Source organism: Syzygium oleosum, unplaced genomic scaffold (assembly GCF_021117445.2).
Source record: "Syzygium oleosum isolate NSW1041296 unplaced genomic scaffold, Sole_v2.1 Sole_v2.19, whole genome shotgun sequence".
NCBI lineage: Eukaryota > Viridiplantae > Streptophyta > Magnoliopsida > Myrtales > Myrtaceae > Syzygium > Syzygium oleosum.
Window position 1 is genome coordinate 3,393,013 of NW_026607503.1, and position 18,596 is coordinate 3,411,608.

Consider the following 18,596-nt stretch of genomic DNA (forward strand, 5'->3'; position numbering starts at 1 on the left):
AAAACTACTGATACTCAGAGAAATGTGCTGGTATGAGTTGTATCTGCCCCAGATATAAATGGGCATATTGCTGTCTTGGCATCTTTTTTTCCCGACTGTTTCCAAATTGTTCCAACAAGAAGAAAGTAAATGTGCCAGGACACAGAGCTAATTAACAGCTCACCATTTGTGAAAGTTCTTGGTGCACATGAATCTTGAAGATAAAAGAAGGCCGGTGTGGACGGACGACCCTAGTAGTCGGGTGATCTCATTATTGAGCAAAACACAGAAATGCCTTCGACCCGTTTTACTGATTCTTGAGTAAGCAGAATCTTTGATGCTTGAATGGGGAGACTCTGAATTCTCATAGGTCCGCCGATTAAGTAATTCGAAAAATCAAGAGAGTGATACCATATCCAAAGGTTTTAGGCCAAAACATACCTGTTCATCGGATACATAACTTGTTCTACACACAAAAAATGATCATCGGCGAGAAATCTTTATCTTATGTTGACATTACCGATACCCTCTCCCAGTCTCTCAAAGTCGTTTACTTGAAGCAATTACATCGAATCACCATGGTGAAGTTCAGGAGTGAACATGATTATATACTGTTAGATAAGAGTAACATGAGAAGAATGGATCACGAGATTCTGATTGGCTCTCACGATTCCTATGCAATCTTCTTGTGAATGTTTGGCAATACAAACGAGGGAACCAAAAAGCCAATCTTTAAATTGTACGAAATTAGTACCTGAACAGAATCCGACCAATCATTTTACGTGACATATAGTATTTGCAGCTTTCTACGTACTTTCCCCCTTCCGGTGGTTCTTTACGCCAGTAGAAAATTAGATGATCTTGACATCACGTGTGGTTCTTGATCCGATCTTTTCATGTTTTGCCATTGAATAGAGTTCTGTGGAATCTCTTGAGCTGACTAATTGTATTTTGATAATCCTTTGTCTGGGACATCGTAGTAGATAGACAAATCAAAAACTGGTTGTCGAGCCGCCCAATTTATTCTTTCAATCTATTCTCTGCTATGTCAAATCGATTATAGATCAAGAAAGGAGGGGGGCTTAGATACGTTTCCACGAGAATTGATATGATTATTCATGTAAAATATCGTGATTTGTCATGTCAAACATGCGAAATATAAGATAATTTTAAGTGCTCTAGAAGCACAACGCACCCATCTACCCCGCCCGACCCCGAGTCAGTCACTATCAGGTGATCAAGCGGTTATAAATTTCTTATTTCTCTCGAAATAATAATAATAACTGACCATACATGAATGTAGAGACACCATGGTATAATGGGAGGCTTACAAATACCCCCTTCTTGTATAGAATGACTCTAAAGCAATAGTTTCAGCCACGAGAGTGGGTGACAGAGAAAGAGAGAGAGTCTTGTATTGCCTTCCTGAGAGAGTCTTCAGGTGTCTTTCATCTTGCTGAGGTAGAAACAATGGAATCACCACCGATCAGTCCGGCGATGGTATCATCAGCATCAGCCAAGGATGTCACGTCAGAGCCCAACGGTAATGCAAAAGAGTGGCACAGCCGGCGCTGGATGTGGGGAGGGCCGATAAGCCTCCACAGAATCCTGTGCATGCAAGGCGGCGACGACGATGGGAGCTATGCCAAGAACTCAGACGCGCCCGCGTCTGCAATCACCCTGTCGAAGCCCTTGCTCTTGAATGCTATTCAGTCCATGAAGCTCTTCCTCACATCCAAGCACGACGATTCGTTGAGGATAGCCGATCTAGGCTGCGCCACGGGGTACAACACGTTGGCCACGGTCAACATGGTCGTGGAGGGCCTGAGGAAGAGGTACGCGGAGGAGCTGGGTTTCGAGCCCGAGTTCGAGGCCTTCTTCTCCGACCTCCCCTCAAACGATTTCAACTACCTGTTCAGGACGTTGAGTGGGGTGGTGTCCGCCGATTGTACTAGAGAGAGAAGCAGGCACCGCTACTTTGCAGCCGGCGTGCCCGGGTCGTTCTATCACCGCCTCTTCCCGAGGGCAAAGCTTCATGTGGCCGTGAGCTTGAGCGCCTTGCACTGGCTCTCTCAGGTGATGATATTTCTACACTCTTACCTACTTTGCGCACGCGCTCTCTCTCTTTGACGGGTAATGTTCCATTCATTGGCATGGTATAGGGCGTTTAAATCATCAATCTGATTTTACCATCTGAAGTCGTCATAGCTTCCCTTATTGTCACTGTACTTCATAATCCTCCAAGCGTTTGCATCCTTCCAGTGGCCTGGAAAATCCGTTCAGTGCGTATCGTTAAGTTGCCTCAGCTCATCCATTACAGTTAGGGCTATCGCTACGGACGTAGAAATTTAGATTGAGGAGCAAAATCAAAAGAAAGTAGCCGCAATACCCTAGCCTCGGACGAAACATGATTAACTTCACATGAAATTTCATAGATTAAAGTACATATACAAAAAGCATTTGTCGGTTAAACATTGAAGCGAATATCGAGTGGCCAAGGAGATCGACAGCCCTCGCCAGCCTCCAAGCTTTGGTCGGGAAAATCACGTGTAACTCTGAGCAAAAATAACAAGAACAATTTTCACGTTTCTTCTCCTCCTTGCTTTCTTTTTAAAGGGGCATTCTGTGATCCTTCCGGCACTGATCCCCTTGTCGTACCAACGTATATTTTATCTTAACCCTGTATGAAATACCGTAACACACAGACATTTAGAGAAGGTTCATGGTTAAGAATGGGTGGGATTAATGGAAACCTAACGGCATCACTTCTGGTGAGTATCTGACCAATTATAAGAAATCCACCATATTTTTTCAAGTTTGCAGGAACATATCTCATGAACTCGTCTCTCTTTAGGCAGATACCGGAAGAAGTCACGAACAAGAGCTCACCGGCGTGGAACAAGGGAAGAGCATGGATCGATGGGGCCAAGGACGCGGTGTTGGAGGCCTACGCGAGGCGGTCTGAGGAGGACCTGGACGACTTCTTGCGATGCCGGAAGGAGGAGATCGCGGAAGGCGGGATACTGTTCGTGCTGATGGGAGGGCGGCCGAGCTCTCAGCAGCCCCGCAACCAGCTGGGCGATCCGGACTCGAGGGACAAGCACCCCTTCACCACCTCCATGGACCAAGCTTGGCAGGACCTCCTGGATGAGGTATGTTCCACACGTACGGACAATTTACTAGTTGTGACATATACGTCGTCGTCATCGTGATGCTGCGCGCACGATCCATACGCGGCCTTATCTCTTGCCGTTTCACGTCGAGCTTAAAGACATTCGTACGCGCATCATCACCGTGTCTTCTACCGCAACTGCAATGCGATATCCCTCCTCGCTTTCTCCAACTTCGTAACCGGCATGACATAAGAACAATTACACTTTCCTTAGCTATTTTTAGGAGTCCCTCTGCTCTCTGTATGCTATGCATTGTCAATCGCACAATGTTTTCTTTTGTTATTCTAGGTTTTTCTTTCGTGGGGTGCATGGATATATGACTAGATATATGCTGCGAAATGGCTTCAACTTTTTTTCTTTTTCAAAAATTGGAGTATTATTTAATGTGAAGTATCCGAAATCTTTCAAAATGTAAAGATAATTGCGATAGCATTGATATAGGATTCTTCATGATTTTTAATTACTACATCAAAAAATCAATACATTTTTTTTTATTTTGAAAAATCAAAAGAAACGGGCTTTCGGAAGGCAAAAGGAAGGAATTGTACAAGAATTTCGAAAACTATAGTATATAGAAACTAAAAATTACACTGAGCATCCAGTAGCCAGGGCGAGGCGGCGCTTGCCAACCTCGCCTATTGGCTCCATCATCGGTGGCTACCCAAGCATAATGGATTGATATTCGAGTCTCACCTGTAAGGTAACAAACATGGTGATGTACTCACCATCTTATACCCGGCCATCATTGAGATAATTATCCAAAAATAACTAATCCTATTGTGCGGTCGTCAATTCTGTCATAATTTTTCAATTTGGTCAATTGAGTTCTAAACCTTTTGATAATTTTCCAATATAGTCATTCCATTCAATTGTCTGAAAATCGCTAACGTGGCGTTCTAGTTAGCACCGGCCAAGGCGTCGCGGCCCTTTATCTCTGGCAGGCAACCGGTGGAAGGAAATTAACAAAAAAAGGTAACAAAGAAAGGAAAGAAAAGAAACCTGAAAAAAAAACTAAATTCAGAATTTAAAAAAAATTACAAAAAATTGCCACATTAGCCATGGCCGGTGCTGACTGGATCGTTATGTTAGTGATTTCCAGTCAAAATTGTCCGGAAAGACTTTAATGAAAAATTATCAAAAGGTTTAGGATTACATTGGTTAAATTAAAAAGTCTAGGATTGAATTAGTGGCCGTCCAATAGGTTTAAGACTTTTTGGATAATTTTCCCGTCATCATATATAGATAACCTATATGTGTTTTCATACGTTCTCGAATTGTTTCAATTAAAATTTGGCAATTTCGTTTGAAAAAAGGGCTTGATAGATGAAGAGACAAGAGATGGGTTCAACATCCCGGCGTACATGAGGAGCACGGAGGAAGTGGAGAGGGCAATGGCCAAGTGCGGCGGGTTCGAGATCCAGAGGATGGAGTACCGGAGGATCCGAGAGCACTCCGAGGAGAAGCAAGAGGAGTGTGCCCAAGACCCGGCCTCGTACGGCCGGTCCAAGGCCAACCTGGTCAGGGCCACCCTCGGGCCCATTGTCGAGGCCCACCTTGGCCGGCCCCTCGCCTGCGAGCTCTTCGACCGTTTCCAAAGGCGGGTCGCCGCCGATCTCGGCCTCCTCACGAAGACCTGCTTCTACGGCGTCATTGTGTTGTGTGCTATCCGAAAATGAGAAGACGGTCGAGCTTGGGTTTACACGGGTCACGAACCGTGTAATATTCATTTTTCAAGAGAGAGACTATAATGTCGGAATTCGAGAAAAAGAAATGGCAAATTAATCTTCTCTTCTCTTTTTTCTTTTTTTAAAATTTGTGGAGGGATGCAAATGTCATCTGTTTGCTCTTTTTAGCTTCTATTCTATGCAACATTATATCCTTGGATGAATCGACTGTCTTCTTTCGTTAGAAATAAAATATTCATTTCAAAACAGAACATTACAAATTAGATACAATATTTACATTAGAACGATAAGTAAAAGAAGATTCTACCAATACAATATTTTCAACTCTAGACAGGGAAATTATAAGTCTTGGAGATGGAAAACACTTTTAAAAAGTCGAGGGTGGATTTCGGTATTATCGTACATGGAAATTGAAATAGCTAGGAAATAAATTGGATTTTTAGTAATCATGAAAAACCATGAATTATGCTTATTTTATCAAAATAAGGCAAACTCTTGAATCTATCATTGCAAGGTAAGAGCTACTTGTTTTGTATCGAAAATAGCACAGCTATTAATGCTAAGAAACCAGTTTTCTTGCCTTTGAGGTTTTTTTTTTTAGGGATATGTTCACTAGAAGTCCTAAAACTTGTCAGGAAAGTGCAATTGAGTCCTAAAACTTGCAAAAAGTGCAATCTAATATTAAAACTTGTCAAATTGGTTCAATCGAGTCCTAAATTTAACACCGTCTAATTTGACTAACGAAAAAGGCTAATGTGGCAATGACGTGGCTTATTATTATTATTTCAATATTAATTTTATTTAAATTATATTTAAAAAATAAGCCAAATTTAAAATAAATAAAAAAGTGAAGGAGGAGGCGGACAGGCGGGGATGGCTCCTCCCTTTTTTTGTAATTTTTTTTTTTAAATTTTTAATTTTTCTTATTTTTATATTTAATTTAAATAAAATTAGTATTAAAAATCAAATTTGAGCCAAAACGACGTCTTTTTAGCCACATAGGAGAGAGAAAGTATTAAAATAAGCCATGTCAGTGCCATGCCAACATTTTCCGTTAGTAAATTTGACGGTGTTAATTTTAGGACTCATTTGAATCAATTTGACAAGTTTTAGGACTTGATTGTATTTTTTGCAAGTTTTAGGACTCAATTACCATTCGTGACAAGTTTTAGAACTTCTAGTAAACATATCTCTTTTTTTTATATTACAAGAAGGGGAAAAAATTACACAAACGGTGCTAAACCTATTGTGTATATGCTAATTCGATCATAAACTCTTCAATTATGCCCATTTAGTCCTAAACCTTGACGCGAATTATCAACATTGTCCTTCCGATCAATTGTTATCGGAAATCGCAAGCATAGTAGTCTAGTCATCGTCGGACGTCTTACGTGACATACCACCTCATCAGTAATTTATAGGAAAAATCGAGCGGAAGGACTAAATTAAAATTTTGTGCAAAGGTTTAGGACTAAATTGGCAAAATTGAAAAGTTTAGGACTGAATTAGTATCTATGCAGCACGTTGTATAGGATAAAAATACCCCTATAAGTTTGAAGAAAGTAACAACATTTTGATTTCTTAAAAAACAGGAAGATATATAACAACCCATCGACTTTCATGGTCATATTCATGAGTTAAAAACATTTGATTCCCCCCTCATGCATCTTGTCACTTCCCAATTATGATCAAATTAATATAGAAATTCCAAAAAATGATTAAAAAGACCTGCTCATTAATATTTTTAAATCACCAAGAAAAGAATCATTCCTAATAGATTGTGGTATCAATTGAGAAAAATGATCTTTAGCGCTTTTTCTTGGAAAAAGTACTGGAAAAGTCCTAAATATATTACATTAATACCAAATTTAGTTTTAAACCTTTTCACATTGGTCCGGCCAATTTGGAAAGAAAATCACTGATATGGTGTTGGCCATTCGATGTGGACATTTTAAATAATATTTTAATATTTTTTGATTTTTTTCTTTTTCCTTTCATTTTTTCTGTTCATTTTGGCCAGTGAGGGTCGCCGGCGACCCTTGCCCAAGGCCTTTGAGGCCCCGCTAGTCTAGGCGAACAGCCCTTGCCCAAATCTAGCGAGGGCCAGCAATGAGAACTTGCTAGCCCTCGCCGGCCAAAATGAAGGAAAAAAAGAAAGAAAAAAGAAAAAGTAATATAAAATAAAATAAAAGAACAAAAAAAATAAAAAAATTATTTAAATATCATTTGAAAATATCTGCATCAGCGCCGGCCGTGCCACGTAGGACGGTCGGCGTCCACGTCAGCAATATCTGGCCTCAATTGGCCAGATGGACTGAATCAATACCGATGTGAAAAGATCTAAAAGACTAAATTAGTTCAATTGGAATGTTTATGACCGAATTAATATCGGTGCAATAAGCTGAGGACTTTTTTTGGTACTTTTCCCCATTTCTCTTCTATTTTGTCGGAGAATCTCCAGCCTCCGATATTAGTTCGAACATCTAGAATTTAACAAGTTCAAGATTAGATTTGCTTCCGAGAAAATAATTCTCAAATTTTTCTCAATCTTAGGATCAGTTCTTCCAATCCTTTGGAGTAACTTTCCATCTCTATGGTTCCCTACTCGTTCCATGGTCTAAATGCAGACAGTTTGGATTAGGACAATCAGTCATCAAAAGCCTGTATTATGAGCGCTCTCAATTCTTCGACCTAATGTCAAGGTCCTGTAATACTAGATTACAACTATCTCTTCTTCAAGAAGACATAAGATAGTGCAATTTACAGACATATACCTTCATAATCTCGGCTTTCCTCTTCAGACAAGCCTTTCCGTCGCCAGTAATAGGAAATTCTTTTGTGCTTTTGGATTGCCTCTACCTTACTCCTCTCGAGGTTACAAATTAGGACTCCTCACTTGCAAACTGTTGTGAACACGCACATTCAAGGTATACAGGACAGTAAAATTACGTTTTCCTACGTTCATTTCACTTGTCAACTAACCTTTGCCATCTCGAGAAAAGAGATACTTCATGTCATATACTAACGTCGTGAGTGTCATATCAGTCAATCCATCAGAAGATTGGCCAGGGGCTTGCTTTACATGTCGGGTTGGACTTTCTTGGGCCTTCCTTGCCGCAAGATGGCTGATCTTGGACTGCAGCAATCTTCTTCCAGGCTCTAAAGATATCAGTCCTGGAATCCAAGCTCTGATCTCTGTCCTAAAACTTGGTGAGTAGATCCACAACTCTCTCCCATCCCCTCTTATGCGTTTTGGTCTTCGAAACTTGAATAACCACTGAGCACGATGACGAAAGTTCCTCAATCACCGAGTGAGCAAATAATTGCTTTGGTTATACCTATTACATGCTCCAGGACAGCATTAAAGAACTCAACTTCAGTCACCTTGTGCTGCATTTCATGTTTTTTTTTTTGTTTGATTTGGTCCTACAGATGCCGTCCCATTGGCATCATCGTTGGCGGCTAGCCAAGCGTAACGAATCCATATTCTGGTCTTTCAACAGTAACAAACACGGTGGTTAATCACCATCTCGTACTCGACAATCATCTTATAGTTAACACATGCATTTTTCATCTTTTCTCAAATTGTTTCAGCAAATAGTTTGCAGTTTTAGTGAAAAAGGGCTTGCTACACGAAGAGAGAAGAGATGACTTCAACATCCTGGCGTAGGAACATGGAGGAAGTGAAGAATCGGAGGATCAAAGAGCACTTTGAGGAGAAGCAAGAGGAGTGACTTGAGACCCGCCTTCCCACAGCGGTTCAAGGCCAACCTCACCAGGGAACACACTCGGGCTCGTCGTCAAGGCGCACCTCTGACCGTCCCCCTCCCACGAGCTCTTCGGCTGTTTCGAGAGACGGGTCTCCTCCGATCTGAGCCTCCTCACGATAACTTCCTTCGATGGGTTCATTGTGGTTTGTGCCATCCGGATATGAAAATGATCGGGCTTGATCTACATGATTTCTAGACCAGCTTAATATTCATTTTTCGAGAGAGACTATAAGGCCAACATATCCATAAAAATCTAATATTCAATCAAAATGTGATAATATAATAGGACCACGGATGTGTGGAAAATGAAAAATACAAATCTCATTGTTTTTTTCTGTATTCATGAGGAAGAGAATCAATTTTAAATGCTTAATTAATTTGATATAAGAAAGCATAATTTCCAAAAAGGTAGTTGAAGAGCGGCATAGTAGTTAAGCACGAGACAATTCAGACAAATTTCCATGTTCCTAGAATATTCAAAATGATAGGTACGTAGGGCTATTGCTCTAATTTGGAGTCGGAATCTATCGATTCACTGTCATGTCATAGATTCTATGTTCAGACATATCATGCCCAATTTTGTGACCATACATTAAATTAGATTTGATTTGATTAGATTAGATTACAGACCGATTAAAGAATGAGATTGACACCCGGCAGAACAGAAGAGAACGAAGCCAAAATGAAACAGAGATCAGAAAATTGTATTAGAGTTCACAAATGCTCAGTAAATCTCGAAAAGTGGCTCGACACATTCACTCTCTCTACTGCCACCACTTTTGTTTCTAGTTACGAGATTCTCGTGACAAAGCAAACACTTTAGATGGTGTAAGGAGCGGGCAACGGCAAGCCGGTGATGGAACCGCAGAGCGGGGCGTTGTCGGGGAGGTTGTACTCGTCCCTGAGGGATCGCTCCGGTGAGAGGACGCTGATGTACATCTCCTGGCCCAGGTACCGCCTCTCCAGCAGCTCTGACCTCAAGTTCCACATGCCCGCATTGTCGAACGTCAACATGATTGCCGCCCACGACTTGGGGAACACCTGGATCGTGTGCCTGCTCACGGCATCGAGAAGGTTGTAGTTCTTCCTCTTCTCGGGGGTCCACCTACCCGGCTCAATGCTGAAGTTACACGAGAAAGGAAATGAACGTGAGTTAGAGTTGTTCAATCAATATTTGAGTCGTCCTATACTTTTAGTGTGAGGCGCGGTTGTCATTGCACGACAATAGGCATAAGCGAAAGAGTACTCACGCGACGGCGAAGAATGAGTAGCCATCGAGGTGCCACGACTGGACACTCTTCTCGTGGTTCTCCAAGATGATCTCAACGAAGGTCCGGAAAGTGATGTTCGCCACATTTGGCTCCAAGGTCACCAACTTAGGTCCTTGCTCCGGTGGGCTGTCGGGGATCACGTTGTACTTGAAGACCTTGCTGGCGGCTCCAAAGTACTCGGCGAGCTTGAGTGGGGTCGCGGGATTGATGTGCGAAACGCCATTGATGGCATAGCGGAGCTTGCCACCAACTCTGGAGGCCGAGTTCACAAGCTTGATGGTGCGGGTGATGTTGATCTGGCCGTAGTGGTAGGATCCTTGAGGGTTAGGCCTGGCGGCGCTGGCAGTCAAATTCCATCGGAAGGATCGGAACTGATTGAGCGACCACGCCCAGCCCTCGGGAGCCTTGGGGAGGACAGGGGAGGCAGGTCCCTTGCCATTGGTGTAGCGGATGATGCGGGTAGCAGTGCTCACTTGCTTGCTGAACCGGGTAGAGGCGACCGCGTAGTAGTCGCGGGGCTCCTGGTCGGCGGTCACGAGCACGGCGAAGCACTGCCCGACGTGGACGTCAAGGGAATCGTATGTGTTCTGGACGGTGTGTGATCCCTCCATCTCGACCAGCTTCATCGGGTGCCCTTGGATCCTGAAGTTGAGGGAGTCCTTCATACCGACGTTGCAGATCCGGTACTTGTAGGTCTTCCCTGGCTTCATGGTGAAGAGGGGCTCATTGCCGCCAGGGCCTTTCCCGGACTTGCCATTGATGACGACGCCGTCGGGCCTCGCGAGGGTCCGGCCGCTGTCCAGCAAGGCCTTGAGCTGGGTGTGGGAATTGGAGTACCAGTCGCCAATGAGGACAGTGTAGTCGTCCTCAGGGTCGGCATACGGGACAGGGATGAGCAGGCGGCTGTTCACGCGGAGGCCTCCGAACCCGCCAGCCGCCCGGTGCGTAGAGGTGGTGGGGTAGTAGAAGTAGCTCCCAATCTGATCCTTCACCTGGAAGTGGTAGGTGTAGTTCTTTCCTGGAAGGATAGGGCAATTGGTCCCCAGCACTCCATCTTGCCAGGAGTTCTTCCTGTGCTGGACACCGTTCCTGCGTCAATAAAATAATACCCCCGTTAAGTCCCGTCGAAAGGTTCGGATACTCAGAACAATAAAAGCAACGAAAAAAAAAAAGAGAGAAGGCGAGCAGCGACCATGTCAACAGGAATGGCTCGTCGAGGTGGTTGAAGACATTGACGACGATGTTGTTGTTGGAGGTGGAGTTGATGTTGGGGCCCGGGAACTGGCCGTTGATGAGGATGCCCCGCTGGGGGACGCCGAGGGGCGAGATGGTGCCGTACGTGACATTCCACGTGAAGAAGAAATAGGGATCCTCGGCCCTCGCCAAGGTGGCTCCGGCCAGGAGGCACAATAGCGACACTAGCGTCACCCTATTCATCCTCTCACCCCCGCTCTAATTTGTCACCCAACCTTACACGAAAGAGTAATATGGATATATATATTTTTTTGCTCTCGTCTTTGGAAGAAGAACGATTTCCTCTTCTTCTGCCTCCTCGTGCTCCTAACCCATCCCCTTTTATAACGCCGATGCCTAATCGCGTCTAGGCTTCTTCACCGTTCGTCCCTCGACAATCTCTCCACGCCTCCCGTTGTGTTTCTCTCTCTCTCTGTCCTCTTGAATTGTGCTTGGCTGGTTTGGTTGTTCTAGTTCCACTCTCTAAAATTAGCACCATTGGGTCATATTGCAGATCTCTGGAGAAGACACAACCATGATTAGGCCAGCTTCACTGTCATTGCTTGTAAAAGATACAACCATGATTAGGCCAGCTTCATTGTCATTGCTTGTAAAACATGTACCGGAGTAAACCGAGTTTTGCGACGGACGAGACGAGCTTGATCGATATTACATACCCTCGATCATGTCGGATCGTGGAATTGGCCGCGAATTGTGGGGTTTGAATTTGATGATACCCGAATGAAGATGAAAATATAGCTAGTTTTGATTTCACATGTTGAGAAGATCAGGTTGAACTTTATGGATGGAATGAAATAGTGAAAGAAATTACGGGTGAGAGTCCAATTGGTAAGCTAGCTTGATTATGTTAAGCTGGCTTTTTGTAAATTTGTCGCCATCTCCAACCAAAATAGATTCAATTTGTTGCTATTGTAATATACATATATTATTTCAAATTTTCTTCTTAGAATGTGACGATATACACGCCTGCTTTTCATTTTTCAAGTGATTGGGTCAAAAGACATACGGGTGAAACGAAAAACAAATAGACTTTGAGCTTTGATCCGATGTCCAATGTCATTCTCAAACTTTCAATTTGTGCAATGTGGTCCCTGAATTTTGGTCCAATGTGCAATGTCATTCCTAGACTTTTAACTATTGATAAATGTTCGATGTAATCCCAAAATTATATGAAAATGTTAAAAAGTTTATGAATAACATTGAACATTGGACCAAAATTTAGAAACCATGTTAAAAATAGTAAAAGTTCGGGGACGACATTTCACAGTGAATCAAAGTTCACTGACCATCCGTGTCACTTTCTCATCGCACAATAATGACCCCATTGTAGTATATTTAGTCTCGCTTATCAAGAAGTGGTATTCTTATTCTAGGACTGAATTCTTCCAACATCGGCCACCAATTCTATAATTGACATTCTGTTTTGATTAGGAGAAAATAAATGATGAATAATTAGAAGTTCATCATAAGGCGCAATCAATTTCTTTTCTTTTCTTTTCTTTTTTTACTTTAGGCACCATATTTTAAGGAATTCAAAAAAAAAAAAAAACAAGGAACCTCATGGGAGAGAAAGAGAGAGAGGGGCCCTAGGTATTAGGAAATCACAAGGAAAACAGATGGTGGAAATTAGAGCACAAGACAGAGAGGGAAAGGCTAGAGAATTTGACGGACCTTCGACGGTTGACATTGTCAACGCCTTGCTGTTGATCTCATATATAAGCGAGGTTTGAATGGCTGGAGGCACAAAACTTTGGATGGTAAAACAAGAGAAGTGTCATCTTCTTCCTGATAACCAAGATAGAACAGATTTAGATAGATAGTTCCATGGAAACTCGAAGACCGGAAGAGAAAACCAAGCCCCCGAAAGGAAAACCGAGAGACGATCGCGACATGGGCCTGCGGATCCCGATACTGTTCTTGTGCCTCTCTGCCTGGGCCACGGTGGCTCGAGGCGAGGATCCTTACTTGTTCTTCACGTGGAACGTCACCTACGGCACGGTCTCGCCCCTGGGGGTCCCCCAACAGGCCATTCTCATCAATGGCCAGTTTCCAGGGCCGAACATCAACTCCACCACCAACAACAACATCGTCGTCAACGTCTTCAATAACCTCGACGAGCCGTTCCTGATCACCTGGTAATTGAACTAACTTATATCGACCATCAATGCGCTTGTTTGCCCCAATCCCTTTCACTGTTTCTTTTCTTGATGAACAATGCATTTGTTCCAAGTTTTATATGTGTACCATCATGTCCCATTAAGATTTTCTTTAAAGTGCAAAAATTAATAACGCTTGTTATTACCCCTTTTTGGCCCTAGGAATGGAGTGCAACAAAGAAAGAACTCCTGGCAAGATGGTGTGCTTGGGACCAACTGTCCAATTCCTCCGGGAAAGAACTACACCTACCATTTCCAAGTGAAGGATCAAATTGGAAGCTACTTCTACTACCCGAGCACCGCCGTGCACCATGCTGCCGGCGGCTTCGGTGGCCTTCGCATAAACAGCCGGTTGCTCATCCCTGTCCCGTACGCCGATCCCGAGGACGATTACACGGTCCTGATCGGCGACTGGTACACCGAGTCGCACACCCAACTCAAGAGCTTCTTGGACAGCGGCCGAGCGCTCGGCCGACCCAATGGGGTCCTCATCAACGGGAAATCAAACAAGGGCCGAGGAAAAGATGAGCCCCTCTTCACAATGAAACCCGGCAAGACCTACAAGTACCGGATATGCAACGTTGGCCTCAAGAACTCGCTCAACTTCAGGATTCAAGACCACCCGATGAAGCTCGTCGAGATGGAAGGATCTCACACGGTCCAGAACACCTACGAGTCGCTTGACGTCCATGTCGGGCAGTGCTTCGGGGTCTTGGTTACGGCTGATAAAGAGCCCAAGGACTACTTGATGGTCACTTCAACCCGCTTCACCAAGACCGTGCTCACCACTACCGCCATCATCGGCTATACGAATGGCAAGCGACCGGCTTCACCCGAGATCCCGGAAGCTCCAGTCGGATGGGCATGGTCGCTCAATCAGTTCAGATCCTTCCGATGGAACCTGACCGCCAGCGCCGCCAGGCCCAACCCTCAGGGATCCTACCACTACGGCCAGATCAACATCACCCGCACCATCAAGCTTGTCAACTCGGCCTCTAAGGTCAATGACAAGCTCCGCTATGCCATCAATGGCGTCTCCCACACCGAGCCTGAGACCCCGCTCAAGCTCGCGGAGTACTACAACGTGGCCGACAAGGTCTTCAAGTACGATGTGATCCAGGACGATCTGCCCGCCACCGTCGGTGACAAGGTCACGGTGGAGCCGAACGTGGGGAACGTCACATATCGCACATTCGTGGAGATCATCCTGGAGAATCGCGAGAACTCCATCCAGTCGTGGCACCTCGATGGCTATTCCTTCTTCGCTGTCGCGTAAGTCAACCACAAATCTCCCTATTTTCCCTAGAAACACAGTGATCTAATACGTTATTGTCTCAATCCAACGTTGTTTTCTCGCGAAATCTAACTGTGCGAAATCCAATGCGGCTGCTTCAGGGTCGAGCCGGGGAGGTGGACGCCGGACAAGAGGAAGAACTACAACCTCCTCGACGCGGTGAGCAGGCACACGGTCCAGGTGTTCCCGAAGTCGTGGGCCGCGATCATGCTGACGTTCGACAACCCCGGGATGTGGAACTTGAGGTCGGAGTTGCTCGAGAGGCGGTACCTGGGACAGCACATGTACATCAGCGTCCTGTCCCCGCAACGTTCCCTGAGGGACGAGTACAACATTCCCGACAATGCATTGCTCTGCGGGATCGTCAAGGGCATGCCCAAGCCTCCACCTTACTCCATATAGAGAAGCTCTGAGGATTTTTTGTTTTTTTGGTTTTTTTTTCTTCTTTTCTAATTGTTATGGCAATGCAAGATGGGACTGAGAAAGATATGAGAATTGTTTGAAAAGGAGAGAAATCTTCTTCTGAAAGAGATGGTGAGAGAAATCATTTTTGTTCTATACAATATATGCTAAGCAAATGATTATAGATTCGGGGCATGAGGTCTTTCGGACGGGTACGTTTGATTTGTCTGGTGATTTCGTTTCGAAAATTGTTTGGTCATCGTTTGCTATCGATTTCGTGAAAAATAATTACTGCTCTATCAATGTTTTTTCCCCCTAACGTTCTGCGAATAATTAGTTATTGGTGACCTCTATTGAAATTAAGTCCGTGAGAGAAAATATTAGGTATGCAAGGGATGCCCTGTCAGATTTGCAATAATCCATTGAATGGATGACGCGTGTCATCCTTGAGGCCCACCATTAGAAATTTTGAAATTTTGAAAGTTTGCAAGTCTCTCTCCCTTCTCTCACATGATAAAACCTTGCCCTAGCTGTGAGGGTCGAGCCCTCACTGAATTCGGCGAAAGCGACCCTCGCCTGTGGCCGGTCGCCAGCCATGATCGACTACCGGCCATAGGCCAAAGGGAAAGAAAGAAAATGAAAAGTAAAGGAAAAAAAAGAGAGGAAGAAACGGGGAAGAAGAAGAGAAACGAGAGGTGCAGAAGAGAGGAGAGAGACAAAGGGGGAGAGACACTTTCAAAATTTCTGACGATGGGTCCCAAGAATGGCACGTGTCATCCATTCAATGGACCATTGCAAATCTTACGGGTACCTCCATTAGTTTCTTAATTTTAGTGTTCAATGTTGTCTATGCATTTTTAATATAAAGAAAATATAAAAAAATCCGTCCTCAAATTTTTAATCCATAATCACTTTGCATCATCTGCTTGCAAAAATACATATCTGCACCTTGAATTTTAACTCTAGATACCACTTTTCACTTAACATTTTTTAATTATCGTGTCTATACTTATAAATTTGTCATTTTCTTTTGAAATAAATGCATTGGAAGTTCTAAAACTTGTCACGAAAGTGTGATTGAGTTCTAAAACTTTCAAAAAGTGCAATTAAATTATAAAACTTGTCGCAAAAGTACAATTGAGTACTAAAACTTTCGAAGAGTGCAATCAAGTCCTAAAACTTATCAAATTGGTCTAATTAAGCCCTTCCATTGATTGTATTTTTTGAAAATTTTAGGACTCGATTGCACTTTCATGACAAGTTTTATAACTTGATTGCATTTTTTGAAAGTTTTAGGACTCGATTGTACTTTCGTAACAAGTTTTAGGACTTGATTCCACTTTTCAAAAATTTTGGATTCAATTGCATTTTCGTGATAAGTTTTAGGACTTCCACTACACTTATCCATTTTCTTTTAAAAATGACCCCATTTGAGCCCTGGCTTCCTCCACCCATAAAAAAATCCCCAAATTACTCTGGCCCAAACCCTGGCTTAGCCACCACACTCCTCTACCGTCATCATGCCGGTCTCTAATCTCTCGTGCCATTAGGCCGCTGTCTCCGAGCCATACTTTAGGCATGTAAATGATCTTGACATGTTAACATCGTTAATTCACCAATAATAGGGCTATTTAAAGTAGATTTTAGAGAAATATCGTACCGGATAGGTGAATTTTATAATCAATTCGTGTTATTTGGTGAGAGATCACAAAAAAGTATTAGACTTATTTCTATAAATACGAAACAAAGTAATCATGGTGTGTGGGCATATAAATGATTGGGATAATGATACAAATGATCCCCAAATTTTGATTTAATGTGCAATATGGTCTATAGAATTTTAATTTGTTTAATGTGATCCCTGAATTTTAGTCCAATGAGCAATGCAGTCCCTAAACTTTTAATTTATTAAATGTGGTCCATAGACTATTGATACATGTTCAACATAATCGAATAACAATATATTAAAAGTTCATGGATCAGTTTACACATTTGATCAAAATTTGAAGATCATTTGCATCATTATCCCTAATTTATTCTTGACATGTTACATCGTTAATTCCCCAAAGAAAAAGACATAAACTAGTTCAAAGTTGAAGTACTTTTACCCGAGTATAACACAACAAGGGCTTTACATGTATATAATTCGGTCCATTCCAAAAGAACGAGTATTTTTTTCGTAAGTTCAGCAATTGTGCGAAAGACGAAAGTTTATTTGAAATCACATGCATACGTGTATTCTATATAAAAATACAAGTATTTTACTAACAGAGTTAAATACAACGATTAATTTACCAGCAACTTATTCTATAATGATTAAATAATTTGATGAATAGACCTTCGCTTTGAATGCTACCACTTTGTAACCAAATTTTTCCACATTCGTTCTTCATTTTTTTTTTATGAAACATAGGCTTGAATCAAGCTAGGCAAATCGAATGCTAAGAATTCAGCCGTCATGTTTGATCAGTTTTGAACTTTAACTATTGAATCCGAGCACACATATCGCAAGCGAAAGGTCACAACCCTACCGAGGTGAATGGCGTGGTTGCTCAGCTGCAAGCGAGGCGGCCTTGTTTACGCCGCCTCTCCCGTGGCCGGGACGAATGCGAGCTGTAGTGAGGTCGTGTCCTCGCCCCTCCGTCGCAAAACTCCCCCTTCTAGCAAAAAAAATAAATATAAATTCATTTATTACTATGAGTAGCAATATCATTGATTACTGATCGGGTGCAACCCATGTAGTAACTTCTCTCCCTATTTTTCAATTTGTGATATATTGTCGCATCATTGCGAGGCATCAACTTTCGGTGCATAATAATTTAACTTAAGATTCGTTTATCTAGAGAAAAATAAATAATTTAAAAAATATTTTCTTAAAAATAATCATTTATATCGTTTAAAATAATTAGCTAATAAAAATATTTTAATTATCGATAACAATTTATATCTAAATATTTTTGTGGACGATGAAAATATTTTCGTTAATTTATTTATTTTAAAATCGTTTTTAAGAAAATGTTATTCAAGAATTGATTGCACTGCTTAAATAAATGAAGATTTAATTGCAAAAAGAAAATAAAGGATAAGAACAAATAGCAAGGAGCAAAAGTATGCTTAGGCTGCGTATGGCAACCATTCTGTGCTCAAGAACAGATTCTACTCATAAATGATTCTTTTTTATTATGTGCCCGGAAACAATTTCTAAGCATTTGAAGGCGTTTGGTAACTGCCCAAAATTTCTATTCTTAGAATAGAAAAATAACAGAAATGTGTTTCGTAACTACACAAAATTTTCATTTTATTAATAATATTTTGAATATTTTAATATTTCTTTCTTTTTTTCTTTTTTTTTCTTTATTTCCCTTCTCTTCCTTAGCCAAGGCCGGCGAGGGCGTCGCGGCCCTCGCCGCCGGCCTCGCCTTGGCTGGGCGAGGCTCGACCTTGCCCAGATCTGGCGAGGCCGACCTCACCATTGCCAACCCAGGCGACGGCGAGGCTACACAAAATTTCATTTTATTAATAATATTTTAATAATATTTTGAATTTTTTAATATTTCTTTCTTTTTTTTCTTTTCTTTCCCTTCTCTCCCTTGGCCAAGGCCAGTTGCCGGC

At 42.5% G+C, this 18,596-nt stretch overlaps 3 protein-coding genes across 3 annotated transcripts; 2 read left to right on the forward strand and 1 right to left on the reverse strand.

The window, feature by feature from the left end:
* Positions 1-1,284: 1,284 nt before the first annotated feature.
* On the forward strand, positions 1,285-4,955 carry LOC115693698 (gibberellic acid methyltransferase 2-like). Its single transcript, XM_030620747.2, has 3 exons — positions 1,285-2,055; positions 2,838-3,131; positions 4,466-4,955. Exons 1-3 carry the CDS (start codon positions 1,450-1,452, stop codon positions 4,826-4,828), a joined length of 1,263 nt encoding a protein of 420 aa, XP_030476607.1. The 5' UTR covers positions 1,285-1,449; the 3' UTR covers positions 4,829-4,955.
* A 4,335-nt stretch (positions 4,956-9,290) lies between these two features.
* LOC115693704 (L-ascorbate oxidase homolog) lies at positions 9,291-11,415 on the reverse strand. Its single transcript, XM_030620751.2, has 3 exons — positions 11,071-11,415; positions 9,858-10,967; positions 9,291-9,727 (listed from the first exon to the last, which is right to left on the reverse strand). Exons 1-3 carry the CDS (start codon positions 11,313-11,315, stop codon positions 9,427-9,429), a joined length of 1,656 nt encoding a protein of 551 aa, XP_030476611.1. The 5' UTR covers positions 11,316-11,415; the 3' UTR covers positions 9,291-9,426.
* Positions 11,416-12,877: 1,462 nt separating this feature from the next.
* On the forward strand, positions 12,878-15,171 carry LOC115693703 (L-ascorbate oxidase homolog). Its single transcript, XM_030620750.2, has 3 exons — positions 12,878-13,267; positions 13,451-14,560; positions 14,684-15,171. The coding sequence occupies exons 1-3, from the start codon at positions 12,957-12,959 to the stop codon at positions 14,982-14,984; spliced, it is 1,722 nt and encodes a 573-aa protein (XP_030476610.2). The 5' UTR covers positions 12,878-12,956; the 3' UTR covers positions 14,985-15,171.
* Positions 15,172-18,596: the final 3,425 nt, after the last annotated feature.

Coding starts and splice junctions, on each gene's coding strand:
- LOC115693703 (XM_030620750.2), top strand. CDS start 12,957: ATGGAAACTCGAAGACCGGAAGAGAAAACCAAGCCCCCGAAAGGAAAA. Junction 13,268..13,450: donor GAGCCGTTCCTGATCACCTG/GTAATTGAACTA, acceptor TTTTGGCCCTAG/GAATGGAGTGCAACAAAGAA. Junction 14,561..14,683: donor TATTCCTTCTTCGCTGTCGC/GTAAGTCAACCA, acceptor CGGCTGCTTCAG/GGTCGAGCCGGGGAGGTGGA.
- LOC115693704 (XM_030620751.2), bottom strand. CDS start 11,315: ATGAATAGGGTGACGCTAGTGTCGCTATTGTGCCTCCTGGCCGGAGCC. Junction 10,968..11,070: donor GAGCCATTCCTGTTGACATG/GTCGCTGCTCGC, acceptor TTATTGACGCAG/GAACGGTGTCCAGCACAGGA. Junction 9,728..9,857: donor TACTCATTCTTCGCCGTCGC/GTGAGTACTCTT, acceptor GTGTAACTTCAG/CATTGAGCCGGGTAGGTGGA.
- LOC115693698 (XM_030620747.2), top strand. CDS start 1,450: ATGGAATCACCACCGATCAGTCCGGCGATGGTATCATCAGCATCAGCC. Junction 2,056..2,837: donor CCTTGCACTGGCTCTCTCAG/GTGATGATATTT, acceptor CTCTTTAGGCAG/ATACCGGAAGAAGTCACGAA. Junction 3,132..4,465: donor GGCAGGACCTCCTGGATGAG/GTATGTTCCACA, acceptor GTTTGAAAAAAG/GGCTTGATAGATGAAGAGAC.